Here is a 27535-nt window from a genome sequence, read left to right as displayed (position 1 = left end):
CTGTGCCACCAGGGAAGTCTTACAACTGATTTATCTTTGCTATTGTTACTTCTCTTGCCTGATAACAGTTTGTTCTTGTGTTCCCTTAAGATCATTATTGCTGAGGCCTGTTCAAGGACAAGCACTGTGGTCAGTCTTAGATCACAAAATGTCTTAGGCCAAAAATGGCTTCTCTTATGTCAAGAAAGCCACGCCTCGTTCTCTTTTTCCCGGGACTCCTTACCTTATTCACTTACACAGAGACCGTGTGGCAGTAATAGGCTTGATGATTGTTTAGAGCTGCAGTTATGATTTAAAATGCTACCTGAAGCACAGCAAGGATGTCCTTGACACGCAGCCTGTTTTCTGGGAAAAGATTACTACCACAGTAATTGAGCTGGGAAGCGGAGACAAATTGCTCTCGGCAGCTTCAGCAGTGTTTCAAAGCACTGCAGTTGGCTGGAATCACCCCTATCGTTTCTCCCCCCTCCATCCAGTCTACAAGATAACAGTGATGGCACCTACAGATTATCTGCAAGATACAAGTGGAAGGAGAAAACAACCCCACAACCAACTAGACTGTAAAAGAATCTCGAATCCATGACAGAGTTACACAAACGACCAAATGAAAGAGGAACTCCACTGGGGGCCGACTACGCGACCGGCCGAGAGTGCAAGATGATTTATCTATTTACAGTGGGCCGGCGGCGCCAGCAGCTGGCCGGAGCCCGCGGTGACATCACGGGGCCCGGGCGCCCGTCACGTGGTCCGCGAGCCGCTCCGCCCCCTCCTGCTCCTCCTCCTTCTCCCGCAGCCTTCCGAGCGCTGGGTCCGGCCGAGGCAGCCGCTCCGAGCTATCCGGGGAGGCGCGGAGCAAGGGCCGGCGGGCGGCGAGCGGGGCTGGGAGCGCGAGCGGGAGCGGCCGAGGAGCCGGCAGTAGACGCGCGGCGGGCCCGGACCAACGCGGCTGAAGCTCCTGCAAAGTTGGGCGCGCGCTCGCGCCACTGCGCCGGCGGCCCGAGCGATGAAGATGGTGGCCCCCTGGACGCGGTTCTACTCCAACAGCTGCTGCCTGTGCTGCCATGTCCGCACCGGCACCATCCTGCTCGGCGTCTGGTACCTGGTGAGCGCGGCGGGCCTTGGCGAGCCCCGGGGCGCACCTGCCAGGGAGGAGGGCGGGCGCCCCGCACCTCGCAGGGACCCTGGCCTGCGCCCCCGCCTCGCTTTTCACGACCTCTAGCTGGTTCCCGGTGCGGCTTCGGGGTTGGGTGATGCCAGCACTAATCCGCCTAAAGTTATATTATTAGAAACTTAATTCTCGGGGCGAGCGGGTCAGCGATGCCCCGGGCTCAGCCAACCTGTGGCGAGGGGTGCAATCAGGGCCGGGAGTTCGGGGCGTTTCGGGGGTGCGGGAAGGCAGGGGGCGCCCAGGGCAGGGAGCGCCCAGGGCAGGGAGCGCCGGAAAGCTCTCAGCTGGGAGCCGGCTCGGCCGTGGGGAGGTCCGCGGTTTCCGGTGAAAGTGCACTCGGTGGTCAGAGAACTCCGATCCGGTCTGCGGAGCACGTGCTTTCCTTTCCTTTCTTCTTAGCAGCACCCGCTGGGCTTTGTGTTTCGACGGGTCCCGACAAACGTCGAGGCGGTGACCGGCACCTCGTGCTACCCCCAGTTGTCGGCCCGGGTTGCGGGCCCGCGTGCCTATTCTCCCAGCCCGCATCTGGCCTCGGGTTTGCTGTCCAGTCTCCTGCGCACCTTCACATCCCGAGTGGAAATGGTTGGGGGCTCTTTACCCACACGTTTGTTGTAAAGCCCTTACTCCAGGAAGGGATTTGCCTGTGATTTATTGCGTTTCAATCTGCCCGGGGCAGCCATTTTACACCCACTGGCTTTCCTGCCCCTTTACAGATGATCCCTGTACCTTCTTAGCCGACACCGGAGGAGGCAAATCTGGTTTGTCTTTAGGTTGGAGCTTTTAAGATCTTATTTGTATGGGGAGCAGTGATTATCAGGGGCAGTGAGGGAATCTTGCCCTGTGCCAGCTCCCGCTTGGTTGTTGGCCCCCCGAAGACTGCACTGAGTCGGATTCCACTGCATTTCGGTTTTGGTCACATCATGATGGAGAGTTAGACCCGAGCCTTTTTGCAGTGAATATCTCTGCATGATGAGGAAACACCTTAAAAGTGGTAATAAGATGGCATATAGAACTTTTCGGTGGGAATAAATTCTTCTTAGTCATCATAGTTTTTTGGTCAGTTCATAATTCAGTTTTTTGATATATATGGACATTTTGCCGAATCGTGAACTCGTTTGTTGTGTCATTTTAAGCAGAACGTCCCCCCGCCCCACATGGTGTTCTCTGTGCTATTTATAGTTTCAAGTTTCCTTTAGTCTGTGCCTATCACAGGCCACACAATAGAAATATTTGGCCTTAAAAGCTTTCAAACAGATCTTTGGTGTGTGTGGGTTCTTACTGTGCGGTGTGAATGCAGATAGAACATCTGCGTATTGGCTCAACCCTGATTTTGCTAAAAGCAAAGAAATCTTTACAGAAATTTAAAATGACAGTGGAAGGTTAGTGGGTGGCCTCGAAATAGTGCTTTTATTGATGATCAAGACAGATAATTTTATACACGTCTTGTGTCCTCCCTGAAAATGTTTAAATCTGCAGACTTGCAAGTACATCAGTGAATGTAATTTGTAAAATCTAGGGCGCTGCATTAGGCAAGTGGACTACATGATCTACAGGAAAGATAAATCTACTTTGAGCCCTGCTGTTGGCTGTAATCCAACTAACCAGTATTGGTGTGATAAAAGGAGAGCACTCACGTACTCTGCCTATGGCTTGAGCATGCTTTCTGGGGGAAAGTAGTTATTGGTATGCACGTTTTAGCATTTGGAAATATATGGCCTTTTGAAAGGTAATTAGAAAGCTTTCCAGCAAATGTGAATAAGAATGCCGCTTTAGGTAAACCTCACATCCGGGAAACCTGCCGGTCATCTTTATAAGTCTTTTGCATTTCACAAAACAATTTAAACTTTTTTTAAAAAAAATAGTGAGTTTCCCTCATACCTTTGAATATAATTTGGTTATCCAAAACATTGATTAACATGACAGTTTTTAAGATGAAGGAGCCAAAGAATAAGGCATCTCTTCCTCCTTACCTTACCCCCTCACCCCACCAGCCATCTGGCTGAGATGGGGTTACTTATCAGAAAGGGGGAGAGTTTTCAGGAAAACAGAAGGGTAGGAGTATAGATAGGTATTCAAAAAAGAGTCCACTAGAAAGGATAGGTAAAGTGGATCTTTTTTTACACATTTTCTAATTGTTTCCTACCATGATCATTTACTAAGGTCCTGTGTTCCAGGGACTATACTAGATATCTTTTTTTTTTCTTTTTTTTTTTTGGCCACATCCCACGGCTTGTGGGATCTTAGTTCCCCGGCCAGGGGTCAAACCTGCAGCCTCGGCAGTGAAAGCACAGAGTCCTAACCACTGGACCGCCAGGGAATTCCCTAGATATCTTGACTTGAAAAAAGCCAAAACGAACAACGTAAGAACTGTGAGTTGAGTTTATTCAGTGTCTTACTGTGTAAGGTAACCCAGAAGACAGCCTCTCAGCTCTGAGAAACCGTTCTGAAGAGGTAAGGGAGGAGAGGAGCCAGGATATATGAATTTTTTGCTGTGAAAAAACCTGTAGTCGAAATCAAAAGGTGACTATTAATCACAAAGAACAGGCGTCTCAAGTTGATGATTTTAGTGCTTTTCTATGTATGGGAAGATGCAAGAATCTGGGGTCACTGAAATTTTTCCTTAGATATGTATCTTCACTATCTTGGGGCAGGCATCGGAAGCACAGACTGCTTCCTGTTTGTCTCCATCCTGAATTCCCCTCAGGCCCACAGTCAGTGGGTGACTACAGTGGCTAATGGCTTGATCCTTGGAGAACTGGAATAGTAGGCAACATTTTTCTCTACAATGCTTTTTTTAAAATTTTATTTTTAAAAACTTTTTAAAATTTTTGGCCGCGTGGCACCGCATGTGGGATCTTGGGTCCCCGACCAGGGATCAAACCCACGCCCCCTGCAGTGGAAGTGCAGACAGAGTCTTAACCTTTGGACTGCCAGGAAGTCCCCTCTCTGCAGTGCTTTGCATAAGCTTAATTTTTATGTCTGGGTGAGGTAGATTTTTTTATTCCCGTCTCATAGATGAAAACTGAGGCTAAGAGACCTTAGGTGATTTACTTAAGATTGGCTTGTGGTTTGAGTGATGTTTCGGTCTGTGCTGTTTCCACAGTTTAACCTTTTAAAAGTTGAGTGTGTGTTTTGTTTTTGCCTTGGAATTATAAAGGTTTCCTTCAGTCCAGTAAATAAAAAAAGCATATTGATTTCAGGTATTTGTATTAGAGATCTGTTTGTTTTGCTTTCTTTTAAGTTTTCCTTTTTTAAATTGAGGCATAATTTACATATGGTGAAAATCACAGATATTAGGTGTACAGTTCATTGACATGACCAATGCATGCACCTTTGTAACCCACACCCTTAGAGAACATTTCCAAAGCCCCAGAAAGTTCCCTTGTGCCTCTTCCAGTATACCCCTCCACAGACACCCCGACCCCATAGGTGAGTTTTGCCTATTCATATAAATGGAATTATACTACTGTATGTATTCTTTTGTATTGGGTTTCTCTAACTTAGCATAATGTCTTAGATTCATTCATGGTTTTGGAGTGTATCAATAGATTGTACCTTTTTATTGCTGAGTATTGTATGAATATACCACAGTCTGTTTATTCATTTGCCCGATGATGGACATTTGGGTTATTTCCATTTTGGGGCTATTATGGATAAATCTGCTCTGAACATTCTTGCAAAAAAGACTTTGTGGACATTTGTTTTTATTTCTCTTGAATACATACCTAGCAGTGGAATTCCTGGTTGTTGTGTGGTTTTTTTTTTTGTTTGTTTTGTTTTTTTTATTGCAGTATGCGGGCCTCTCACTGTTGCGGCCTCTCCCGTTGCGGAGCACAGGTTCCGGACGCGCAGGCCCAGCAGCCATGGCTCACGGGCCTAGCTGCTCCGCGGCATGTGGGATCTTCCCGGACCGGGGCACTAACCCGTGTCCCCTGCATCGGCAGGCGGACCCTCAACCACTGCGCCACCAGGGAAGCCCCTTTGTGTGTTTTAACTCTGTAAGAAACTGCCAAGGTGTTTTCCAAGTTGCCAGTTTACACTCCAGGCATCAGTGTATGAAGTTCAGTGGGCGTGTAGTGGTAGCTCCTGGTGGCTTTAGTTTGAGTTTCCCTTATGACTAATGAGGTGGAACAGTTTATCTTTGCTTCTTGGCTAATTATATATCTTCCTTTGTGAAGTGCTATTGATTGCCAATTTTTTAAATTGGGTTTTGTCTTTTTTTTCCTACTGATTTGTAAGAACTCTCTATATTTTGGATACCAGTCCTTTGTTAAACATATACCTTGTGAATATTTTCTCTCAGTGTGTGGCTTGCCCACTCATTTTCTTAATGGTATATTTTGATGAACTGGAGTTTTTAATTTCAATTAAGTTCAACTTGTCATTGCTTTCTTTTATGGTCAGTACTTTCTGTGTTCTAAGAATCTTTGCCTACCCTGAAGTTGTAAAGACATTCTTATATTTTCTTCAGAAGCCTTATGGCTTTAGCTTTTATATTTACATCGTGTGGTCTATCTCTAAGTTTTGTATTAACGATGTGAGGTAGAGGTTTGTGTTTATTTTAAAAGGCAGTTTAATCATTAAACCTAAAAAAAAGTTGATTTATCACATAACCTTCAATAGCTACAAATGTTTTTAGAAAGACAAGTAAGGTGCCTATCCATCTTCACAGAGAATGAGGACTGACTTGTCCCGGTTTCCAGAGGGATCGTGATATGAAAGAAATACTTAAAGTAGAATGATTGCTATGCAGGCTTCTGAGGTTTCCTCTCCTTCTTCAACAAAACTTAATATTCTAAGCCTGAATCCATTAACTTTCTCCCCGAATTTGCACATACTCGAGTCTCTCTTGTCGTGGTCCAAACGCGGGTCGGAAAAGAATTTCCAGACACAAGGCAGAATGTAAAGAACATAGAATTTGTTAGAGGGAAGGGTCGCTGCCAGAAGAGCAGGCCGACTTCCTAATAGTCCGGGAGAGTCAAGCCCGAACATGTGCTGTTGATCAGTTTTTATAGCCAGCAAGCAAAGGAATGGTCCGAGGTGAAAATTTTGTTTCCTGATTGGTCAAGGCACATATACCTTCCTTCTATAGGGTGGGAGTGGGACAGGGCATATACCTTTCCTTATTTGGGACAGGTCCCATTGCCCACGTGGGTCCTTATTTGAGACTGGTCCCAAGTTGTCCAGGTGGGCTCAGGAATTTCATAACCATGGCAACGTGGTGAGGGAGATTAAGAGTCCGGTAGTGGGTGTAATGCTGAAACATTTTCAGGCAGGGTCGTCCTTTGTCCTTGGAGCACCATTGTCCTTAGAGCACCACATCTCTTTCACCTTCTATCTACATTTCCCAGTTTAGCTGCCTCTGTTCCCCTTGCCATCTGAATCTCTTCCTTTATTCCGTCTCCATGTCCTATTGATTTTTGCTCAACCTCTGATTACCTTATTCTGTCCTGTTCTTATTCTTGCTACCATTTCCCTCGTTTCGGCTCTCATTAGCACTCACTTGGCTATTATAATAGAATCATAACTGGTCTCCCTGCTTCTAGCCTTGCCATCAATAATCCATTTTTTTTCAGTCCATTACAAATGCAATTTCCAGAGGTATTTTTCTCAAGCACAAATATGAGCTTGTTATCTTACTCGTAAAAAATGTTGGCTTATATCAGGGAGATGTGTGTATTTCATGACCTGTGTGTTTCAAGTCAACTTAAATTGGCTTACACAATTAACAAGTGCAGTGGTTTCCACCACACCCCTTTCCCCCTTTCTCCCATCCCTTCCCCTTTCAGGTTATCTTCCTTTAGGATACAAATGGCCAGCCAGTACTTAAGCCCTGGGTCCTGAGATTCATTCAGATTTGATAAGTGTAAGTTATCTGTCCACCCCTGAGCCACATAGGCCAGGGTTATGTGACTAGAGTTATACTGATGAAATTAGGTCTGGGATATGCTTCCCTTGAACTATTTATTGACTAGGAGAGATGTGAGCCAGAGGTGGGATTAATTTAAAACACCAGCTTGAGAGTGGAGGGATGAGGCATCAGAGACTGTTACTGGGAGGAGGAGGAAAGAATGTTTGGAGAATAATACAATAAAAAATCCCTGCTATACTCTTTATGCTAAAGCCCGCATTTCTTGTGGAATGTGTTTTGCCATCAGGACCTGAGTTTCTTCCTATACACTCAAGCATACTTTTTGCTTTGTAGTTTCTTTCATCGTTTTATCAGGTAATTTTCTTATTGTGTTTTTAAAAGTGGTCCTGGGGCTTCCCTGGTGGCGCAGTGGTTGAGAGTCCGCCTGCCAATTCAGGGGACATGGGTTCGTGCCCCGGTCCGGGAAGATCCCACATGCAGCGGAGCAGCTGGGCCCATGAGCCATGGCCGCTGAGCCTGCGCGTCCGGAGCCCGTGCTCCGCAACGGGAGAGGCCACAACAGTGAGAGGCCCGCGTACAGTAAAAAAAAAAAAAAAAATGGTCCTGGTAGTTGGAAGAATCTGTCATTGACACCTGGGATAGGTCCCCCTTTGTGCATATCATCCTTTTTATTATAATCCAGGTGTGTTTTAGGAGGTTAGTTATTCAGCAAGTACATACTGAATGCTTCTTTGTGCCAGGCATTATTCATAGGGGAGTTGGCCATATATCAGATTATAAAGGATGAAAGAGCTCAGGGTAGCTGGTCTCATTGGCTTTATGACCTGGCCTGTCAAATAATCAACTAGTTCACTTTGAAAGTCACAGCTTGCTTGTGTACCCAAGCCTGGTGGGTTCTTTTTGTAAGTCCTGGTGCAATAACTATTGATTTTTGTCTGTATAGTAATACTGGAGAGTAAAACCGACATCTTGCATTTGTAGAGTGATTGATAGTTTTCAGTGGGCTTCATACTTGTTCTTATTGAGACCTCAAAGCAACCCTGGGGTCAGGCACGATAGGTGGTGATATGCTCCTTTAAGATTAATAGTTTCTTTCCAGCTGTCAGATTCTTGAACTTGGTCTGTAAGTCCAGGGCAAAATAGGGGCTAATTCATAATATTTCTGTAATCCTTACTACCTAATGTTTTCCCTACTGTATTAGATTGTAAAAGACTGAAATTATAAGCTAAAGAGTATGAATTTTATTCTGTAGGCAGTGGGGAGGCACTGAAGAATTATGAACAGGTGTGATAGGGTGAAAGCAGTTTTTAAGGAGGATTGAAAGGGCAGGCTCTTGTATAGATGGCTGGGAAACCAGGCAGGGTGTGGTACAGCCTTCCAGATAGGAGATGGAGCAATGTCAGTTCTTCCCAGCATAGATCTTTCATTTGCTAATGATGCAAATAATATGGATGGGAACTTTGATCAGTTAGTCAGTGATACCGTTGCCATCCAGATTTTCTACGTCTGAATTCAGGAATCGAACAGATCTGGACAGAGAGGGATGCTGGATTTTTGAGAGATGTCTCATGAACCCCTTTTTAAAAGTATAGGCCTCCCTACCCCCAAATGTAAAGGATCAAGGGAAGTTCTATGAAATATTGTCTGGTGAAGATTTCAGTGGTATTTAACGCCTTTTTAAACTTTTATCTCGTGTTAACAGATATTCATCCGAACCGTTTACTTTTTTTTTTGGCCATGCCGCGTGGCTTGGGAGATCTTAGTTACTCGACCAGACATCGAACCCAGGCCCTCGGCAGTGAGAGTGCCGAGGCCTAACCACTGGACTGCCAGGGAATTCCCTCATCAGAACATTTTAAAGACCAAGAAATAAAGATTGCCATCATAGTGTTTATTAATATCAATCTCTCTGGGTCCCACTTTAGATACGTCTAATGAACTAACAAAGCATCAAGTGTTAAAGTGGTTAACGTGAGTTTTGCACCGTGATGTGTATATTAACTAAAGGTGTGATCTATTTGTTTTGTCAACTTCTGTTGAATCTTTGTCATGAAGGAAGAGGACTCATTTTTCCCTTCCCACTGCACCCCCGTTGTGGCAGATATACTGTTGTTCATAAAGGGTTGCTAGTGGAAATAATGGGTGCTTTCTCCACTTCCTCCCGGCTCCCTTGGCTCTTTTAATAGAGCTTTCTGGAGCCTTGATGAGAGTTCTTAAACAGCTGTAAACTGGTTTTTTACCTGAAGCAAAATAAAAATTAAGCAGAGATCACACTTCTTCATTTGGTCCTAACAAACTCCCCCCCCCACCACCCCCCACCACCAGGGATTTGAACCTGTGCCCCCTGCAGTGGAAGTGCAGAGTCCTAACCGTTGGACCACTAGGGAATTCCCAGTCTAACAAACTTTTAAAGGTTTAGAGTTGCCTTTTTGCAGCTGCAGCTTCCAAGGGAAAATTATTTCTCAGGGACATATGTAGGGGCCAAAAATTGCTTGAGGAAATATAATTTCAAATTATTATTAAAAATAAGCTTGAGTGTCTTTATTAACCTTTGAGCTGCTAAAATTACATAGCTAGTTGGTTCCATGGTGAAGCAATAACGCTTGGTACAGGTAGGTGCTGACATCTTTGTTGACTAACAGTAGAGGGCTTGGGGCTGCCGACGTGGAGGTGTTATTGGTTGAAAGAAAAGAATCACTTAGTGGGGGGTTACCTGGGTAAGGCCAGATGGCACGCATCAGAGTTTGGCCTTTCCTCAACCTTGCTGGACCAGAGATTGGATCTTGTCAATGCCCCAAAGTTGAATGGCTGATTCACACTGACTAAACTTACAGTAGACTGACACATGAAACCAGAATGCCAATTTATTAATATTTGATGGGGAAATATAATCCTCATGGAAATGAATACTCCTATCTTGAGGCCTATGTATTCTTTTCCTGTAGAGGACACTAAATTATGACTGTCAGTGATTTGAGTACTTAATAGCTTTTCTTAAAGACAGCTTGGTGAGGCCAGCTTCAGAAAAGAGAGAGCATTCAGTACTAAAAGGAGCAAGTCTCCAGGCCGCGACAGTGTCTTCTTCCAGCTGTGCTGCAAGAGGGGTTTGCTTCTTTGATAGTACTTTTTGTTGTCTGAATTTTGATCTAGCCATAAGTGTCCCCCTTCCCCCCCCCCCCCCTTTTTTTTTTTTTTTGCGGTACGTGGGCCTCTCACTGTTGTGGCCTCTCCCGTTGTGGAGCACAGGCTCCAGATGTGCAGGCTCAGCGGCCGTGGCTCACGGACCCAGCCACTCTGCGGCATGTGGGATCTTCCTGGACTGGTGGGGCACGAACCCGTGTCCCCTGCATCGGCAGGCGGACTCTCAACCACTGCGCCACCAGGGAAGCCCCCCACTTCCCCCCCTTTTAAGGTGGCATTGGATTCTCTGATAATCTGGTCTTTTCTCTTGTGTTAATATTTAACCTCTGTATTTGCTATGGTATAGATAAAGTGTTGTGAACAGAGGTGCAGAAATGCAGTTTACTTCTCGCTTGTGTTAACAGTTAGGGAGGATTGACAAGCTTTGTTCCGTGAGGCCATCCAGAGACGACCCAGACTGGTGGGGCAGTTGTGCCATCCTAAATGTGCTGACTCCTCTGGATGTAGGAGGCTGCTTCCGTTATCCTTGTCTGCCTGGTTGGAGACATCTCATCAGCACCATGTTTGTGTTCTGGCCTGCTAGAAAGGAGAACAGTCACCTGGAGGACAAGCAGCTTCATTTTTTTAAGGATGTGACGTGGAAATTGTATGCATTGCTGTCACTCATATCCCAGTAGCCAGAAACAAGACATACGACCTAGCTGCAAGGGAAGCTAGGAGATATTATCTTTAGCTGGGCATTGATATATCCAGATAAGCCTATTACTGTGAAAGAAGGGGAGAACGGATTCCAGGGATTCCAGGGGCATCTACTAATCTGACGTGACACCTAACGGCAGCCTTATTGCTGAGATCCTGTTTGCCCAGTGGGCACCCAGTAGTAATTATAGGAGGCTTTAATTCCAGTCTACAAAACAGTATTTGTTGGCTCTCAGTACTTCAGTTTTCCTCTCTAAATTGGAGTTAAAAATTCTAACAATAAACACAGGAATAGAATCTTAAAGATATTTTTGTATTTACATTAGCGACAGTTAATTCACTAGATAAATCTTTTCATTAGTTTACTTTGAGAATAGCTTAAGAACAATGATCTTCAGAGGCTGTTTACTTTTGAAGTAATCTAATACTGTTTTCTTTTAGCTAAAAGTAACAATATCAGACATTAATGTCACCTTCAAGAATGTTCCATTACCTAGATTCATAGTAATGAATATTTATGGCATACACATTATGTGTGGAAAGGAGAAATCATTAACAGTTCAGCATTATGATTACAAAACATTCGTCTAAGAGTACTTAGATTATATCATTGCATTTTATTTTACTTTGACAAGATTTTTTAAAAACTTAGCTATCAAGTTATACTTTAGCCGCTTTTTATTCTAAACTGCAAGCCATGTGTGCAAACTAAAAGTGTATGTTTTTTGTCTTAATTTCAAAAGTTGTTGTTTTGGGGTGTATTAAATGTATTGCTATTTCGTAAGAAAAAATTAACTCTAAAGTACAATATAGCAACACTGTTCCTGAGTAGAATGCAAAATTTATATTCTAATGGTTAAGTCTGTTACGGCCTCTTCACTTTCATTAGAAAAGACATTCTGTTTTATGAGTTTCAATTTTGTCTTTGGTGAATAGCTGTAGGAATAAAGTATTCTTTTATGTATTGAAGCTAAACAGGGAATGTTTTAAACAGTCTTCCAAAGCATATTTTTAATGATTATCCAAGTTGTTGGAGTAGGATGGTTACAAATAGGGACTAATAGACCTAATGAATAGAGCATATCAGAACACAAAGAGCATCATGTTTGTTGCCCTAAAAAATTAATTTAGCCATTTTGCAGTTTATATTTTCTCCTCTTTTGTGGACGCTGGCCTTCTAACCCCCTAGTGCTTGATCCTTCCTTATGCACAGAGATTAGGTCCCCATAGCCCATTCTAAATTAGGCTCTGGGCTAGGCCTGTCTCTTCATATTCAGAGATGCAGAATGTTCTTTAGGGCATAAAAGGGAACACAGTTGTTCTCCCTGTCCACCCCTCCCCCCCCCACCAAGTCTCCTAGTGGCTCTTTGAACAGCCTTCTTTCTGGCCTGTGCTAGAGGACCATCCTTTGCCTTCTGTTCACTGTCCAGACATCTTTCTCATCATTCTGAGAGAATACATACAGTGGTGTCTCAGAGAGTGAAGATCAGAACCTGACCAAGTCCATTCAGGGAAATTGAGGATGCTTCTGCTGGGGTCGCAAGTCGGTTTCACTCTGCTTGCCAGCTTCCTGTCGCCTTGAGAGTGGCTGGGCTGTCTGGAACACTCCCTTGGAAAGAATTCTGAGCCTGCTGCCAGGGGACTGGTGAGCAGAGTCGCCAGGGCTTGTGAGCCAGGGCTTGTGAACCGGATGCGGTGGCTTTTGGGGCGGAACCTGGGTTACTGGAAGGAGCATGTGTGGCATTTGTAATCAAAGGACCCATGACTGAGTGTCAGCTGAAAATGTCATGACCTTGTGTGGGTTTCCCCAAAGTCTGAGAGTCCTCGTCTGTAGAGCGGCGTAACAATAATCGCACCACATAGGGCAGGCAGAACGTCTTCAGTAATATGAGACAGAACGTGTAGTGGTGGTGGTTTCTTGATTTAATCTATCACCCATGAGGGAGACATGCCAGAAGGATGGCACTGTGGCCTGCAAGGTGAATCAGAAGGACCTCATTGAATTTGGGGCGGGGGGGGATCTTTATAATACATTTTAAAAATCTGCCTACTGGGATAGGCAAACACACATGGAGGGCAGGCCTGAGCACCAAAGGCTGAATAAAAAAAGGAGGCTGAGAGGCCAGACGGACAAGCCAACACATGATTATTCGGACAGCCTGCGAGTACTTTTCCTACCTAAAATCAACCTTGTCATAGTCCTTATTGCTGATAACGACAAGATTTTGTCACCCAGGCTCGAAATTTCAGTCTCCTTTGCTTCTTTTTTTATCCTTGCAGCTCGTCACTTCCTGTGTGTCTGATAATTCCACCTCTACGTGGAAAGGCCTTGAGATTCACACCTTGACTCTTCCACACGTAGGACCTAAGTAACCTCTCAAACTAATGCCTAAGATGACAATCTGACAGGGTTGTCATGAGATTTAGAGATGAAGTGGATCAGACCCTCATTACTGCTCATCCAGACTATTGCAGTACTTTCTAGAATGCTTTCCTGCCTCCGTTTTAGCCTCCCAGCCTTTTCTAGCTTGATCTTCCTAACGAGAGCTCTGATCACTTTGTATCCTTCCTCAAAAACCTTCATTAACGTTTTGGATAAAAGCTCAAATTCCTCGCCTGGTTTTGAGGACTCGCTGCCATCTGGCCCTAGCCTGCATTTCTGGTCTCATCCCCGAGCACTTTCCTTTTGTCTACTGTGCTTTAACCAAATCGAACTGCTTGCTGTTTTCAGCTCAGGCCCCTGTCCCAGTGGCTTTACTCATACTTGAAATTGTTCTTCTCTCTTATTTGTTTGTTTGTTTTGGGGGCGGGGGGCACGCCCTGTGGCTTGCAGGATCTTAGTTTCCCAACCGGGGATTGAACCCAGGCCCCAGCAGTGAAAGTGCCAAGTCCTAACCACTGGACCTCCAGGGAATCCCGAAATTGTTCTTTTCTACACCTCTTGGGTTCCCAAACCTTCTCATCTGTCCAGTCCCTGTCCAAGTGCTCCCAGGTCCACTGCACCTCCCTGCGAACTCTGGTCTCAGCCTCAGGCTTCAGTAGTATCTCTCTCTGACTCTCCATTATTCTTTCTGTGAAGTCTCGCTGTGTTTATGGCTTCATGCTTTGTGTTACTTGGGTGCATGATTTATTTAACCTATTGTGAATCCTGGGAGGCTCTTTCCTAAGCACTTAACAAAGTACCTACTCTAGGAGGCAGCTAGGGGAAGTGTTACGATAAGTAAAGCAGGCAAGGGGGTAATAACAAGTTGACCAAGACTTGACAGGCCCACTGGAACTGTAAGGACAGGAAAGCAGCTGCGTAGCACTGTCTCGGGAGATCTGGGACCAGGTAACTTTCTGATGCCAGCCGAGAGCTTTTATATGGTTCTTGTTGAGGTTTGAAGAGGTAAGGCAACTAATTTGAGTCACTGTTACATGCCAGCTACCCTTCTAGGTGTTTTACATAACTTACTCATTTGAACCCCAAACAGATCACATTCTTTCCTTCCTTAATATTCTCCATTGGCTTCTTGTTGCACTTAGAATAAAACCCAAACTCTGTAACTAGCCCTAAAGGATCCCTGAATCTGGCTTGTATTTCCTAACTGGGTTCACTGCCCTGCCTCACCTAGCCATTTTTCTCTCTTACCCTCTGTACCCCACCCCTTCCTTCATTAAAGCTTTACCCATGAATCCCAAATTTATGTGTTGGTGTTTTGGGGTTTTTTTCCTCCAAACCTTAAAAAACAACCCCATTATGATACAGCAGTAAACACATTGCCTTTGTCTGGTGCTTAACTTTTCAAAACACATTCTTAGGTTATTTTATCTCATTTCAGTACATGATCTTTGGTCTGCCTTTTCCAAAGATAAGAATATAGAGGGAATAGAATGCCAAGAAAACCTGATGATTTGTCAAAGAACTTCTTTGCTAAATCGTCTGCCCGTTGTGGAACTAACTCATACTTTCCTTTAAGCTTCAGATATGTTCTGAAAGCTTTTCTTCAGCTACAGTTTTGCTAATCATACTCGCTTTAAAATGTGCTGTGAAGTTGCTTGGCTCTTTGGAGAGAAACAAGAAACTGGCAGTTCTAGTAGCCACGGTGGGGAGGGTGACCGTCAGATAGGCATGTGGAATCTTCCCAGACCGGGGCACGAACCCGTGTCCCCTGCATCGGCAGGTGGACTCCCAACCACTGCGCCACCAGGGAAGCCCCTAGAGTGGATATTTTGTAAAAGGAATAACCTGACTCCCCATTTGAACCTCTTCTGTAAGTAGGTATTTCCGAATATGATTTTTATAGTAGGAAATGCCTTTAGTTACTGTTGTTAGCAAAAGAATTTTCTCTATATAAAAGATGAAGGTTATTCATCTTTCTCTCAATTTTGACAAGAGTGAAACGTAGAGCTCTATCACAAGTTTCTCAGCTTAGAACAAAGGAGAAATAACAACCCAGTGTCAGCCGAGCCTCACCAAACTCTAGAAAACCTGCCCCCCACACCTCTAGCCCTGTCACAGTTGGTCCATATGTGTATAAGCAGCCCGGGCAGTTAGGAAGAGTAAAGGAAATAGAAATGCAGCAGTGGAATTGTCAGAATCTCACACTTGGTTGGATGTAAGGGAAGAGGAAGATGGGAAGCCCGAAGATAATCAGGTTTTGAGGAACAACAGGAGATTGAAGAGATTAGGTTTTGGAATTGGTATTCCTGGATCCTAATCCCGTTTCTGCAGTTTGTTACTTGCCTGATCTTGGGCAGCGTTCTTAACCCTGAGCCTCAGTTTTCTCATTTACAAAACAGGGATAATTTTGCACCTACTTCATTAGGTTATTGGAGGGCTTAAGAGAGAAATTCCACATAAAGCACTTAGTGCAGTGCCTGAGTGTTTTCCACTTTTAATTATTAATGGTGATGCTGTTTTGTAAGATAGAGAACAGGAAAGTAGGAGCAGAGGTGGGAGGTGTTAAGGAAGATGGTTTCCACTTTGATGGGGTGAGTTTGAAGTTCCCGAGAGAAATATATTCAGCAGTTTCTAGGAGACAGAAATGGGGGCCTGGGATAGAAAGCGGCTTGCCTGTGCTCCTGCAGAAGTAAGGGTCTGCCACTAAGTAGCTTTGCACTCATTCTGTGACACTGCTTCCTGGATGGGCTCAAAGTTCTTATTGTTTGAACCTGTGAAAAATGTTTGGTCGCCTGAACAAGCTCGTTAGCATGTGCGTGGCTAGCTGGAGAGTTTTTCCAACCACTGGCGTCAGCGCTGCTGCATGTTTGTTCACTGCTCTAGGGTGCCCGGCCCAGGGGACAGTGAGGTGAAAGCCAACTGCACACCAAGCCGTGTGCCCTTGGCTGCATGAATGGGCTGGCAGTGTCTCTGCCTCAGAAACGTTTGCCTGGCGCTTCCCTGGTGGCACAGTGGTTAAGAATCCACCTGCCAATGTAGGGGACACGGGTTCGAGCCCTGGTCTGGGAAGATCCCACATGCTGCGGAGCAACTAAGCCCGGGCGCCACAACTACTGAGCCTGCGCTCTAGAGCCTGCGTGCCACAACTACTGAGTCCGCGTGCCACAACTACTGAGCCTGCGCTCTAGACCCCACAAGCCACAACCACTGAGCCCACGAGCCACAACTACTGAGCCCGTGAGGCACAACTACTAAAGCCCACACTCCTAGAGCTTACGCTCCACAAGAGAAGCCACCGCAATGAGAAGCCCACGCACCGCAACGAAGAGTAGCCCCCGCTTGCCGCAGCTAGAGAAAGCCTGCGTGCAGCAACAAAGACCCAAAGCAGCCAAAAATAAATAAATAAATAATAATTTTTTTTTTTTTAAAAAGGAAATGTTTGCCTGCTCCCTCAGTGGGTGGGGCTTCGTGTTGAAAGGCCACCAGCTGTTGAAGTTAAACTCCATGTGGTCAATGTAATGTTCTATTTTAAGGACCATATACTGGGGTTACTTACATTTTTTTCTTTCTTGCAGATCATCAACGCCGTGGTACTGCTGATTCTGTTGAGTGCCCTGGCCGATCCAGATCAGTATCACTTTTCAAGTTCTGAACTCGGGGGTGACTTTGAGTTCATGGACGATGCCAGTAAGTACATCAGACGACTATTGTAGATATTTTGGTATTTTCAAGGGCAGGGAATCCAGCTGCCAGTTCTTCCTATTAAATTACAAATATTGATTCATGGGCCAATTTGAACTGATACTTAACGCTCTTCCCATCATTACAAGTCAGAACAACAAATATTTACGTGCTACGTGTATTCTGTCTCTAAGTGTAAGAGTCTCATTAAAATCTCTTTTGTCTTTCTTTTTTTCATCTTAATGTTAACACAGCCATTTTTAAAAATTGTTTCTTTGTCATAATCTTTTTACGCTGGGCCTTTTGGCTAGGAGAGGGAGTCAATGGCAGGAAGGAAGGGTCAAATGATATTACGTATCTTATTGTGTCTTCTATTACGTTTCAGTATTTACCATTCTTCCAGGAGGTGATCATTCTCCATTCCAGAAATCCTTTTGATGATTATTTTGTTGCTTTTTCCAGATAAATAGAAATGTGCACAGGGATGTGGATGTGGGGTGTGCAGAAAGGAGGCTAGGCCCCCAGCTCTAAGATCATGGAAACCTAAACATCATACAACTAAAGTCAAGCTGTGTCCATGCTAACTGAAAGGGGCAGAGCTGTGCACAATCCCAAACAAAAGGTCATGCAAATTTATTTTTCATTGGCTTTGCAGAACTTTCAGTGCATTAAAAAAAAAAAAAGTGTCTGGAGCAAAGTGAGTAACGTGGAGAGGGGCTGAAGATGCAGTTTTAGGGAATGACTAGGAGCATTCAACAGACAGGGTGAGACTTGTGAAGTTTATTCTCGGAGTGAGAAAACCATTCAGTGGTTTTTAGTAATTCTGCGGTTATGAACTGATATGTGTTTTCAGAAGATCCCTTTTGTTGCTGAGTAGAGGATACATTTAGGGGACTGGGTGTGTGAGTACAGAGGCCTGGAGACTGGTTTGGGGGGTGTTTCTCTGCGATCCAGGCTACACTGGGGATGGGGAAGAGGGTGGGTTTGGAGGTGGGATTGACAGAACTTCCTGGTATGGGCAGTGAGGGAAAGGGAGGAATCAAAGATGACTCCTACTTTTCAACTTGAGTATATATGGTCTGCATCCTTACTGGGGTGAGAGAGTCTAGGGTCAGGAGATGGGAACACACCTTGGAGAAGACTCAACTGATTTTTTTTTTTAAATTAATTTACTTATTTTTATATTCATTTTTGGCTGTGTTGGGTCTTCGTTTCTGTGCGAGGGCTTTCTCTAGTTGTGGCAAGCGGGGGCCACTCTTCATGGCGGTGCGCGGGCCTCTCACTATCGCGGCCTCTCTTGTTGCGGAGCACAGGCTCCAGACACGCAGGCTCAGTAGTTGTGGCTCACGGGCCTAGTTGCTCCGCGGCATGTGGGATCTTCCCAGACCGGGACTCGAACCCGTGTCCCCTACATTGGCAGGCAGATTCTCAACCACTGCGCCACCAGAGAACCCCCTCGATTGATTTAAGTGGCTTAGCATAGTTGCTAGGAGTGTGGCTCTGAGGCCGGAGACCGTAGTTTGAAACCTGACCCTGCCATGTGTGAAATGTGATAACATTGGGCTAGTTACGGACGTTTGTGTGGCTTAGTTTCCCCCTCTGAATACAGGGGTGATCGTAGTTATCTACCTCGTGGGATTGTTGTGATTAAATATGTTAGTGTACGAAAAATGCTTCGAATGAGGTGTGGCCCATAATAAGGGCTCAATGTATTTCACTGTTTTACTCACTGTTCTTAGATCTATTAAAGTGGAGAGATTAAAAAGGTAGTTTGATATGTGAACCAGACATCTGGGCGGAGGTAAATTTGAGGACATAAGCTTCAAAATGGTATTTACGTTAGGGAGATAGTAAAGAGACTTTTCCTGAAGGAGCCCTGACATGAGAGGCCAGGAGGAGGAGCCTGAGAAGAGCTAGAAGCGAAGTAAATGCAAAGCCGGGAGATGCTTTCTGTCCATCATCTCCTACCACCATTGCTTCTAGTAGATACCAAGGCATTGTATCATCCTGGGGTTCGGGACCTTGTCAGACTGAGACATGACTTCTGCTGTAACATTGCTCATTCTCTCTGTTCTCAATAACCCTGTTACCCTGATGAATTCCTCCAGAAAGATAATGAATTCCATTAATATTAAATTAATATCTCTCTGCCTTCCTTCCCCTGAGTTAAAAGACTATATAACCTCTAAATACAATGTTTGATTGACGTTTAAAAATAAGTTACCTTTCACTGTTTCCAGTAGCAGGATTCCCTTTTAAGTAATTGAGGTTAGCAAAGAAGTTTTAAATGATTCAGATACAGTTGTGTCTCAATCAAATAGTCACACTGCCTGCCTTTTTCTAATTGCCAGAGATTAAGCTGGGTGGTGAACTGTCTGACAGTATAGGCTTAATTTACCTGACCTCGGAGGCTTACTGGTACTCAAGACCTTACAATAGTAATTGTTTTTGTAATGACCTGGATATTAATTCCAGTGCATTTGCAGTTTCTCTGATATTTCATATATTTGAAAGAAGTGAATGAATAGTTTGTAATTACTTTTAGGACTACCTATTGATCATTTAAATTGCATGGTTAAAAAGATACAGAAGGATGAATATTCATTCATGTGAGTGAATATTTTTTTAACTTTCTTCTTACATTTTCCTTTCATATGTTTTGATCTCTCTCTCTCTTTTTTTTTTTTTGGCGGTACACGGGCCTCTCACTGTTGTGGCCTCTCCCGTTGCGGAGCACAGGCTCCGGACGCGCAGGCTCAGCGGCCATGGCTCACGGGCCTAGCTGCTCTGTGGCATGTGGGATCTTCCCGGCCCGGGGCACGAACCCGTGTCCCCTGCATCGGCAGGCGGACTCTCAACCACTGCACCACCAGGGAAGCCCTTTGATCTCTTTTTAAAAAGAACTTTGTAGGTCAAACATCATCATGGCTGACAAACATTTCTATATTTAACATACATGAGGATACAACTAAACAGTCCTTGAAATGGGTACAATCAGTTGCTTTGAATTGTGCTTGAAAGTTGTGGTATATAACAATTTTTTTGTTTTGTTTTGTTTTTTGCCGCTTGCGGGATTTTAGTTTCCTGACCAGGGATAGAACCCGTGCCCTCGGCAGTGAAAGCGTGGAGCCCTAACCACTGGACATCCAGGGAATTCCCGGTGTATAGAAATTTTAAGTTGATATCTTTTTGGAATGGTGGTAGTCATCTCAAGGTTTTATCCAGAAGGACAGAGCAGGAGTGTATCTCACTTTTCCATGTGATCTTTTCCTAAAATGATCTGGTAGAAGAAAGTCAGATCCCTATGATTTATATTAAAATGGGGCATAGAGGAGAATCCACTGGGATAAAGAAAAAAATATAAAGAGTTCTCTTTTTAAAAACACCTATCTCGGGCTTCCCTGGTGGCGCAGTGGTTGGGAGTCCGCCTGCCGATGCAGGGGACGCGGGTTTGTGCCCCGGTCCGGGAGGATCCTACATGCCGCGGAGCGGCATGGCCGCTGGGCCTGCGCGTCCGGAGCCTGTGCTCGGCAATGGGAGAGGCCGCGGCAGTGGGAGGCCCGCGTACCGCAAAAAAAAAAAAAAAAAAAAAAAAAACAAAACACCTATCTCTTCAACATTTGTATTTTTATGTAATTTATATACAAAAAATTGTAATATATATTTATAATTTACAAATAAACATATTTATGTAATCAAAAATTGACTATGCTAGGAAAGACTGGGAACTGTCATAGATGGGAGGAAACAAAGGAGATACAACTACATGCAGTACAAGACCCTGGATTAGATTCTGGAATGGAAAAAGGACATGAGGGGGCAAAGAGAAACAGGTAAAATTCAAATAAGTAGACTTCATGAAATTTTATTTGTGAAATTTTAATGGACTGGCAAGGAACTGTAACAGGAAGTGTCAGAGCCAAACATAATGCCAAACAGATCATCCAAATTAATTTCTGATTCATTTTGTAGCAAAATTGTCATTCAGGGGCTTCCCTGGTGGCACAGTGGTTGAGAATCCGCCTGCCAATGCAGGAGACACGGGTTCGAGCCCTGGTCTGGGAAGATCCCACGCGCCGTGGAGCAACTGGGCCCGTGAGCCACAATTACTGAGCCTGTGCGTCTGGAGCCTGTGCTCCACAACAAGAGAGGCCGCGATAGTGAGAGGCCTGCGCACCGCGATGAAGGGTGGCCCCCGCTTGCCGCAACTAGAGAAAGCCCTCGCACAGAAACGAAGACCCAACACAGCCATAAATAAATAAATACATTTGGAGAAAAAAAAAAAGTTAAAAAAAAAATTGTCATTCAAGCCAAACTTACTTTATTCACCTGCCCTGGGGAGGAAATGGCCATAAAAATAATGAAGAATTTGTTTACTGTATATAGGAACCTGGTTTAGGATAAAAACACTACTGCATTTATTGGAGAAATGATGGTCTTTATAGTCAGTGGTTCTGGGTGAAATCAAGAAGAGAAAAACAGATAACTTCATCAGAGAAGGTATCCATATGACCAATAAGCACCTGAAAATATTCTCCACATTATTAGTTGTAAAAGAAATGCAAATTACAAGCACAGTAGTGAATCACTCCACCCCTTCAAAATGGCAACATGAACAGAACTGACAGTGCCACCTGTTGATACGGCTTTGGAACCATCGGATTTCTCAAGCTACAGGTGGGAGTGTAAATCGTTCAACCACTTTGGGAAAACCAAAGCTATATAGATATACATCCACCCTATGACCCAGCAGTTTCACTCCTAGGTATGTACCCTACAGTAAATGCATGCTTGTGTCCATCATTAGCCATGTATAAAAATGGCCACGGTCGCTTTATTCATAATAGCCCAAAACTGGAAACAGTCCAGCTTTCCACCAGTGGTAGAATGGACAGAAGCAAAGAGATGACACAATCCAAACAGAATGGGTGCTGGCAATTCATTATACTTCTGTGTATGTTTGAAAGCTTTGGTAATACAAACTAAGAAACAGAAGGGAAAAGAAGACAGCTGAGGCTTTCCATGTGGCTCTTGGCACCACATTGGGAAAGGCCCAGGCTGCCTACCTGCTGTCTGTTCACATACCCTCAAACCAGCGGGGCACTTGGTCTGCAGAGCTTGTCCACTTGTGCGTGACATGCCAATGTCTTGAGGAAATAGACATACATATGTGACAGCCGGGAGAGCGGAGCCACAGGACCATCCTGGCCCTTTATTTTCATTCCTCTACCCTCCCATCCTTCCATCCTGTCATCTCTTTAGCTTTTTTCTTTTTTAAAAAATATTTATTTATTTGGTTGCACCAGGTCTTGGTCGTGGCATGTGGGCTCTTTTAGTTGCGGCAGGTGGGACCTAGTTCCCTGACCAGGGATCGAACCCGGGCCCCCTGCATTGGGAGCACAGAGTCTTAATCACTGGACCACCAGGGAAGTCCCATCTCTTTATCTTTTAAGTCACATGGCTCAAAAGGTTACATATTCTACACTTTGACAACATCTTATTTTTTTACAAGGATAATTCAATGAATATTTATTTTCAAGATCTTTTTACAAAGATGGAGGTGTAAGAAGACCACTAGGGACGGTGAAGTAATTTGCTTAATCAAGACCAGCTGTTACCATCCCTAGATCTGAAAGAGAGATGGGAGGCAGTGGCTACTAGAGCTGGGAATGAGCGTCATACAGAGTTGAACTCCTTATAAGGAGCAATGCTACCTTTTTGGTCCGGGGCCAACCAAGGCAGCCTCACAGCAGGGGCCAGCCTCTTGCTCTCTCTGATCCCTTGTCTGGACTCCTCATTGAGTGAACTCAGCTAACGCCACAGGGTAAGGGAGCCCTGTTGATGGCCCATACCTGTGTGCCTGCTAGGGCAGGTAACTGGATGGTGAGGGTGGGTTTGGAAAGACAAATGGAAGACATCTGGTAGAATCATTCACCTCCTTATCCAGTGTTCCACTTAACCAAACTTGGTGGACATTTCCCCACTTTGCCTACAAGAAAACCATTTAAAAGAAAAACACTTTACTAAGTGACTTTTTAAAAACTAGATACATTAAGCCTGTAGAATTCCTTATTTGTTTGAGTTTGCCAGCGACTGAGCAGGAACTAAACTAGCACAGGTGTCCAGTGCTGCTCCTCTGATGATGCATTTTGTTGTTGTTTGCATTTCAGTGGTTTTGAAATTAGGATGTGATTTACAATTTAACATAGATTTAGTATTAGTATCTTTTTTTTTTTTTTTTTTTGCGGTACGCGAGCCTCTCACTGTTGTGGGCTCTCCCGTTGCGGAGCACAGGCTCCGGATGCGCAGGCCCAGCGGCCATGGCTCACGGGCCCAGCCGCTCCGCGGCATGTGGGATCTTCCCGGACCGGGGCACGAACCCGCGTCCCCTGCATTGGCAGGTGGACTCTCAACCACTGCGCCACTAGGGTAGCCCAGGATCATTTTTTTTTTTACTTCAAATCTTTATTTTGAAAAAATTCAAACCTTTCAGAAAAGTTTGCTATACAGTGAACAACTATCTTGCTGTTTTCATTAACAATAATTTGGAGTTCCTCATTCTTTATAGGATTACCTCTTATTAAATATTGATTAAGTGTAAAACAATGTTTATAAAATAAGCTGAGTAATTGTAAGTACTTGTGCACCCACAACTTGATTTGAGGAATTGAATTTTACCTTAACTTTCGAAAGAGCCCCTCTGATCTTGGAGGTAGCTGCCACTCTTCTGAACTGTTTATCATTCTTTTGCTTTTCTGTATAAACTTACCACGTATATTTGTATCACTCAGTGATCTATTGTTTAAGTTTCACGTGGTTGAACTTTATATTGTGGATTCACACAGTACTCCTTCTTCTGAGACTTGCTTTTTCAACTTTACTGTGTTAATGAAAAAATTATTCAGATGCTTGATAAAGACGATAAGGAAGACTTTATTCAAGATGGGCTACTGTAGTGGGGGCCTTGCAGTAGGGGAGAAAAATCGAGCTCAATTCCCCCTCCAAAAAGGACAGGTGGGGTTTATAGCCAAGGAGCAGGGTGGAGGTCAGCGAATGGAAAATCACTAAGAGGAAACATCAAGGCTGGGGGATTCTTGCTAGATAACTCAACAGGATTCTTGCTAAAGGCAGACCAGGGTGATAGGCTATTGAGGGTGAAAAATAAGGAATTTGACCAGATATCAGAGTCATTGGATACCAAGAGTGAGGTATACTAACTCCGTAGGATTCTTGCCAAAACTTGACTAAGTGGGCCAAGGGTAGAGCCTAAGGTGTTTGGTCAGAAGAGGGAATCTTTGTTATGTGTCTGCGTCTAATTGGGAAAACCTGTCTGCTTCCAGCACCCAGTTGTAAGGGAATCTGGGAAACGTAGATTTTAGCTTTCTAGCCTCTGCAGAATAGGAAGGCACTTCAGAAGGTGGGAATGAGAGCTTGGTTCCAGTTCACCACCTCTCCTGCAAATATGTGTAGTATGTGGTAGGACTAACCTACCTTCTGCTTCAGAAATCTGCTTGAGCACCACATGTCCAGTTGTCAGGAAATACTGCCGTATATCTCTGACTGTTAAATTTGTTGATTAGCTGAGGGAGAAGCAACATCTTTACATGTCGTAGTTTGGACATCTTTTTTTTTTGAAAAACGACTTTATTGCGCTATACTTTGTATGCTGTAAAACCTACCTATGTAAAATGTACAACTTCATGATTTTTAGTAAGTTTATAGAGATGTGAAATCTTTAAAAAGTCTAATTAAAACTTACGCCTTTCCAATTGTGCAAGTCTTCTTTAGTGTCCAGCAGTAATGTTTCCAGAATTGTTCCAAATAGATCATGAATATTTTTTATTAAATTTATTTTATTTCCTTCTCTTAAGGTCTAGTCACACATCTTGGTTCTCCAGTGACCATAATTACAAAAAATGTAAATACTCCTTATTGGTTTTTCTGTTTCTGTTTTTAAATTTATTTATTTATGTATGTATGTATGTATGTTTGGCTGCGTTGGGTCTTCGTTGCTGTACATGGGCTTTCTCTTGTTGCAGCGAGCGGGGGCTACTCTTCCTTGAGGTGCGCGGGCTTCTCATTGCAGTGTCTTCTCTTGTTGCAGAGCACGGGCTCTAGGTGCGTGGGCTTCAGTTGTTGTGGTGATCGGGCTTCAGTAGATGTGGCACACGGGCTCAGTAGTTGTGGTTCGCAGGTTCTAGAGCACAGGCTTAGTAGTTGTGGCGCACGGGCTTAGTTGCTCCACGGCATGTGGGATCTTCCCGGACCAGGGCTTGAACACGTGTCCCCTGCATTGGCAGGCGGATTCTTAACCACTGCGCCAACAGGGAGGTCCAGGTTTTTCTGTTTTTATATAAGCAACCTTTATGAGACTTAATTATGTCAGTATAAATTTCTCAATATGAGAGTAGCTGGCAGGAGCTAATTTCCTTATCTTAGAAAGTGAGGAGTTAACAGAGATTCTCTGAACTTGACATTTTCCGTATATTACTTAACTAACTAATCCTTTGTAACTTACAGTTTAAATCTTAACACCTGACAACATGTATGAACCTTGAGAATATTATTCTAAATGAGATAAGCCAGACACAGAAGGCTGCATATTGTATGATTCCATTTATATGACATGTACAGTATAGGCAGATCTAAAGAGATAGAAAGTACCTTAATGGTTGCCAGGGGCTGGAGTGTGGGGGGGAATGGGGGGTGACTTCTAAGGGTATAGAGGGGTTTTTTTTTGGGAGAAAATATTCTGGAATTAGTGGTGATGGCTGTGCAACTTTGTGACTAAAAAACCCACTGAATTATATATATGCTTTTTCAAAGGGTGCATTTTATAGAATGTGAATTATATCTTAATACAGAAAATTTATGAGGGGAAAAAAAGACCCAGCCCAAATAACCACATCCTCCCATAAATTCTTTTTTGTTTCTCTTGACTGAAAATATTGTCCCCTCTGAACTCCCCTAGCTTGTCATCTGTTATCTGCTATTGAATTCTTCCATCCCTTCCTAGTAGATGCTAAGCATCTGAGAGCAAAGATTATGTCCTCTTAATCTCTGCAGCCTCGCATTTTTATCCCATGTTACACACCTATTTAGTATTCATGAAATAAATTTGGGGTTTAAGAATAAAGTTGTAAATTAGCAAGTTACAAGAAACCCCTCTTCTATCTGAATTTACTTCAATAAAAAGTTATAAGCAGTTGCCTCACAAATAACAAACAGTATATTAGAGCTTTGCTTCTGTTTTAGGGGAATAAAATTAGTGCCTTATGCTTATTCTTCCCCAAGCTTTCAACTTCAGAACGTGAGGCCCCATAGAAGGGACTTACCTGGGTTTTGTGTTTACCCCCGCAGGGGTTGAGGGCTTTTGTATTTTGCTCTCAGTAGCTCATAGTGTTGCTGTGAGTTCACCTGAAAATAGTTCTCCTCTAGACTTAATGGTGAAACTATACCCCAAATACTGTTTGTTTTCATGAGCCAAAAACATGGCCGAAAATTGAGCCATAAGAATGACTCGTGACTAGGCAAGTATGATGTGAGAGCATAAATCAGGTGCTAGTTATCTATCTAGCTACCAGTTTTATGGGAAGGACACAAACCCAAGGAAGTGTTAAGGAAGAGTAGAATTAGAAATAGATTATTTTAACAAAGGCATTTCAGGGAACTCCTTTATATGCCTATTCTATTTCAGTGATTAATTGACTAAGTATCAGGAAATGCTTTCTAATTATGCCTTTGTGGCCTGTGGTGTAGCTTTTCTTTGGAACCTTTTCAAATTAGAACTGAGTCATTAAGCCAGGAATTTAATTTAGGAAACAACTTGCCCACAGTGTGCTCTGACTTTGGTTGGTGGAGCTGCTGTGCAAAGAATAAGTAAAGGATATTCCTGTCACTGACCAGTACTTTACCGATTGTAAACGTTCCTGTATTGTTAGTAGGACCAGTTACTCATTCGCCTGTTGACATAATTATGAAAGAAATGAATTTTCATTCCTCAGAGTAACTCTCATGTTCACCATGGTACGCCGCACACTACTTCAGAGGAGCTGACTTGTGCTCTAGGTTGCTAGGAGATACAAGGTTCATTAACCTGTTTTATCTTCTCTGCTCTGTGTTTTTATTTGATTTACGCTTTGATCCTACCTAAACTATTTGACATGCTTGTGATATATTCAGTCTGTTCAGTGTGGTTGGTGTAGTCATTTATAGGACTAGAATTTTGAAAATTTCCTCATCTCAAATTAACATTTTTTCTGTAGTATCTCATTGTGAGTGGTGATAGGATACTTTATGACTTTCATTTTATTTGTACCTTTTAAATTTCTCCTGAGATTTATATTCTTTGAAAAAGATGGAAATTTTAAAAATTTTAATGATTATGTGAGATTTTGTTCTGGAGTGGTTTTCTTTTTTTTTTCCAGAATAGGACATAAAATTATTCAAGATTTTAGTGTTTTATTCTGTATTAATATTTTATATTAATAAAGGTTTTATTGATATGCCTAATATTAATATAAAAGATAATTTATATAAATTTTATTATAACATAAATATTAATGTAACCATTATATTTATATATTTTTT

General features: G+C 43.6%; 1 protein-coding gene across 2 annotated transcripts in view; it reads left to right on the top strand.

Annotated features, from left to right (window-relative positions):
- The first annotated feature begins 798 nt into the window (after nt 1-798).
- LAPTM4B (lysosomal protein transmembrane 4 beta) overlaps nt 799-27535 on the top strand; it is a 62414-nt gene continuing 35677 nt past the window's right edge. For both annotated transcript variants that reach the window (XM_082674775.1, XM_082674774.1), the window contains exons 1-2: nt 799-1102; nt 16840-16951. In XM_082674775.1, coding sequence (XP_082530901.1) covers nt 1004-1102; nt 16840-16951 — 211 coding nt within the window. In that variant the 5' untranslated portion in view covers nt 799-1003. The remainder of the gene's footprint in view (nt 1103-16839; nt 16952-27535) is intronic.

The sequence above is a fragment of the Grampus griseus genome (genome assembly GCF_964374135.1).
Source record: "Grampus griseus genome assembly, chromosome: 17".
Classification (NCBI taxonomy): Eukaryota; Metazoa; Chordata; class Mammalia; order Artiodactyla; family Delphinidae; genus Grampus; species Grampus griseus.
The sequence above is the reverse complement of the archived record's forward strand: the minus strand, read 5'-3'. Positions and strand labels throughout refer to the sequence as shown.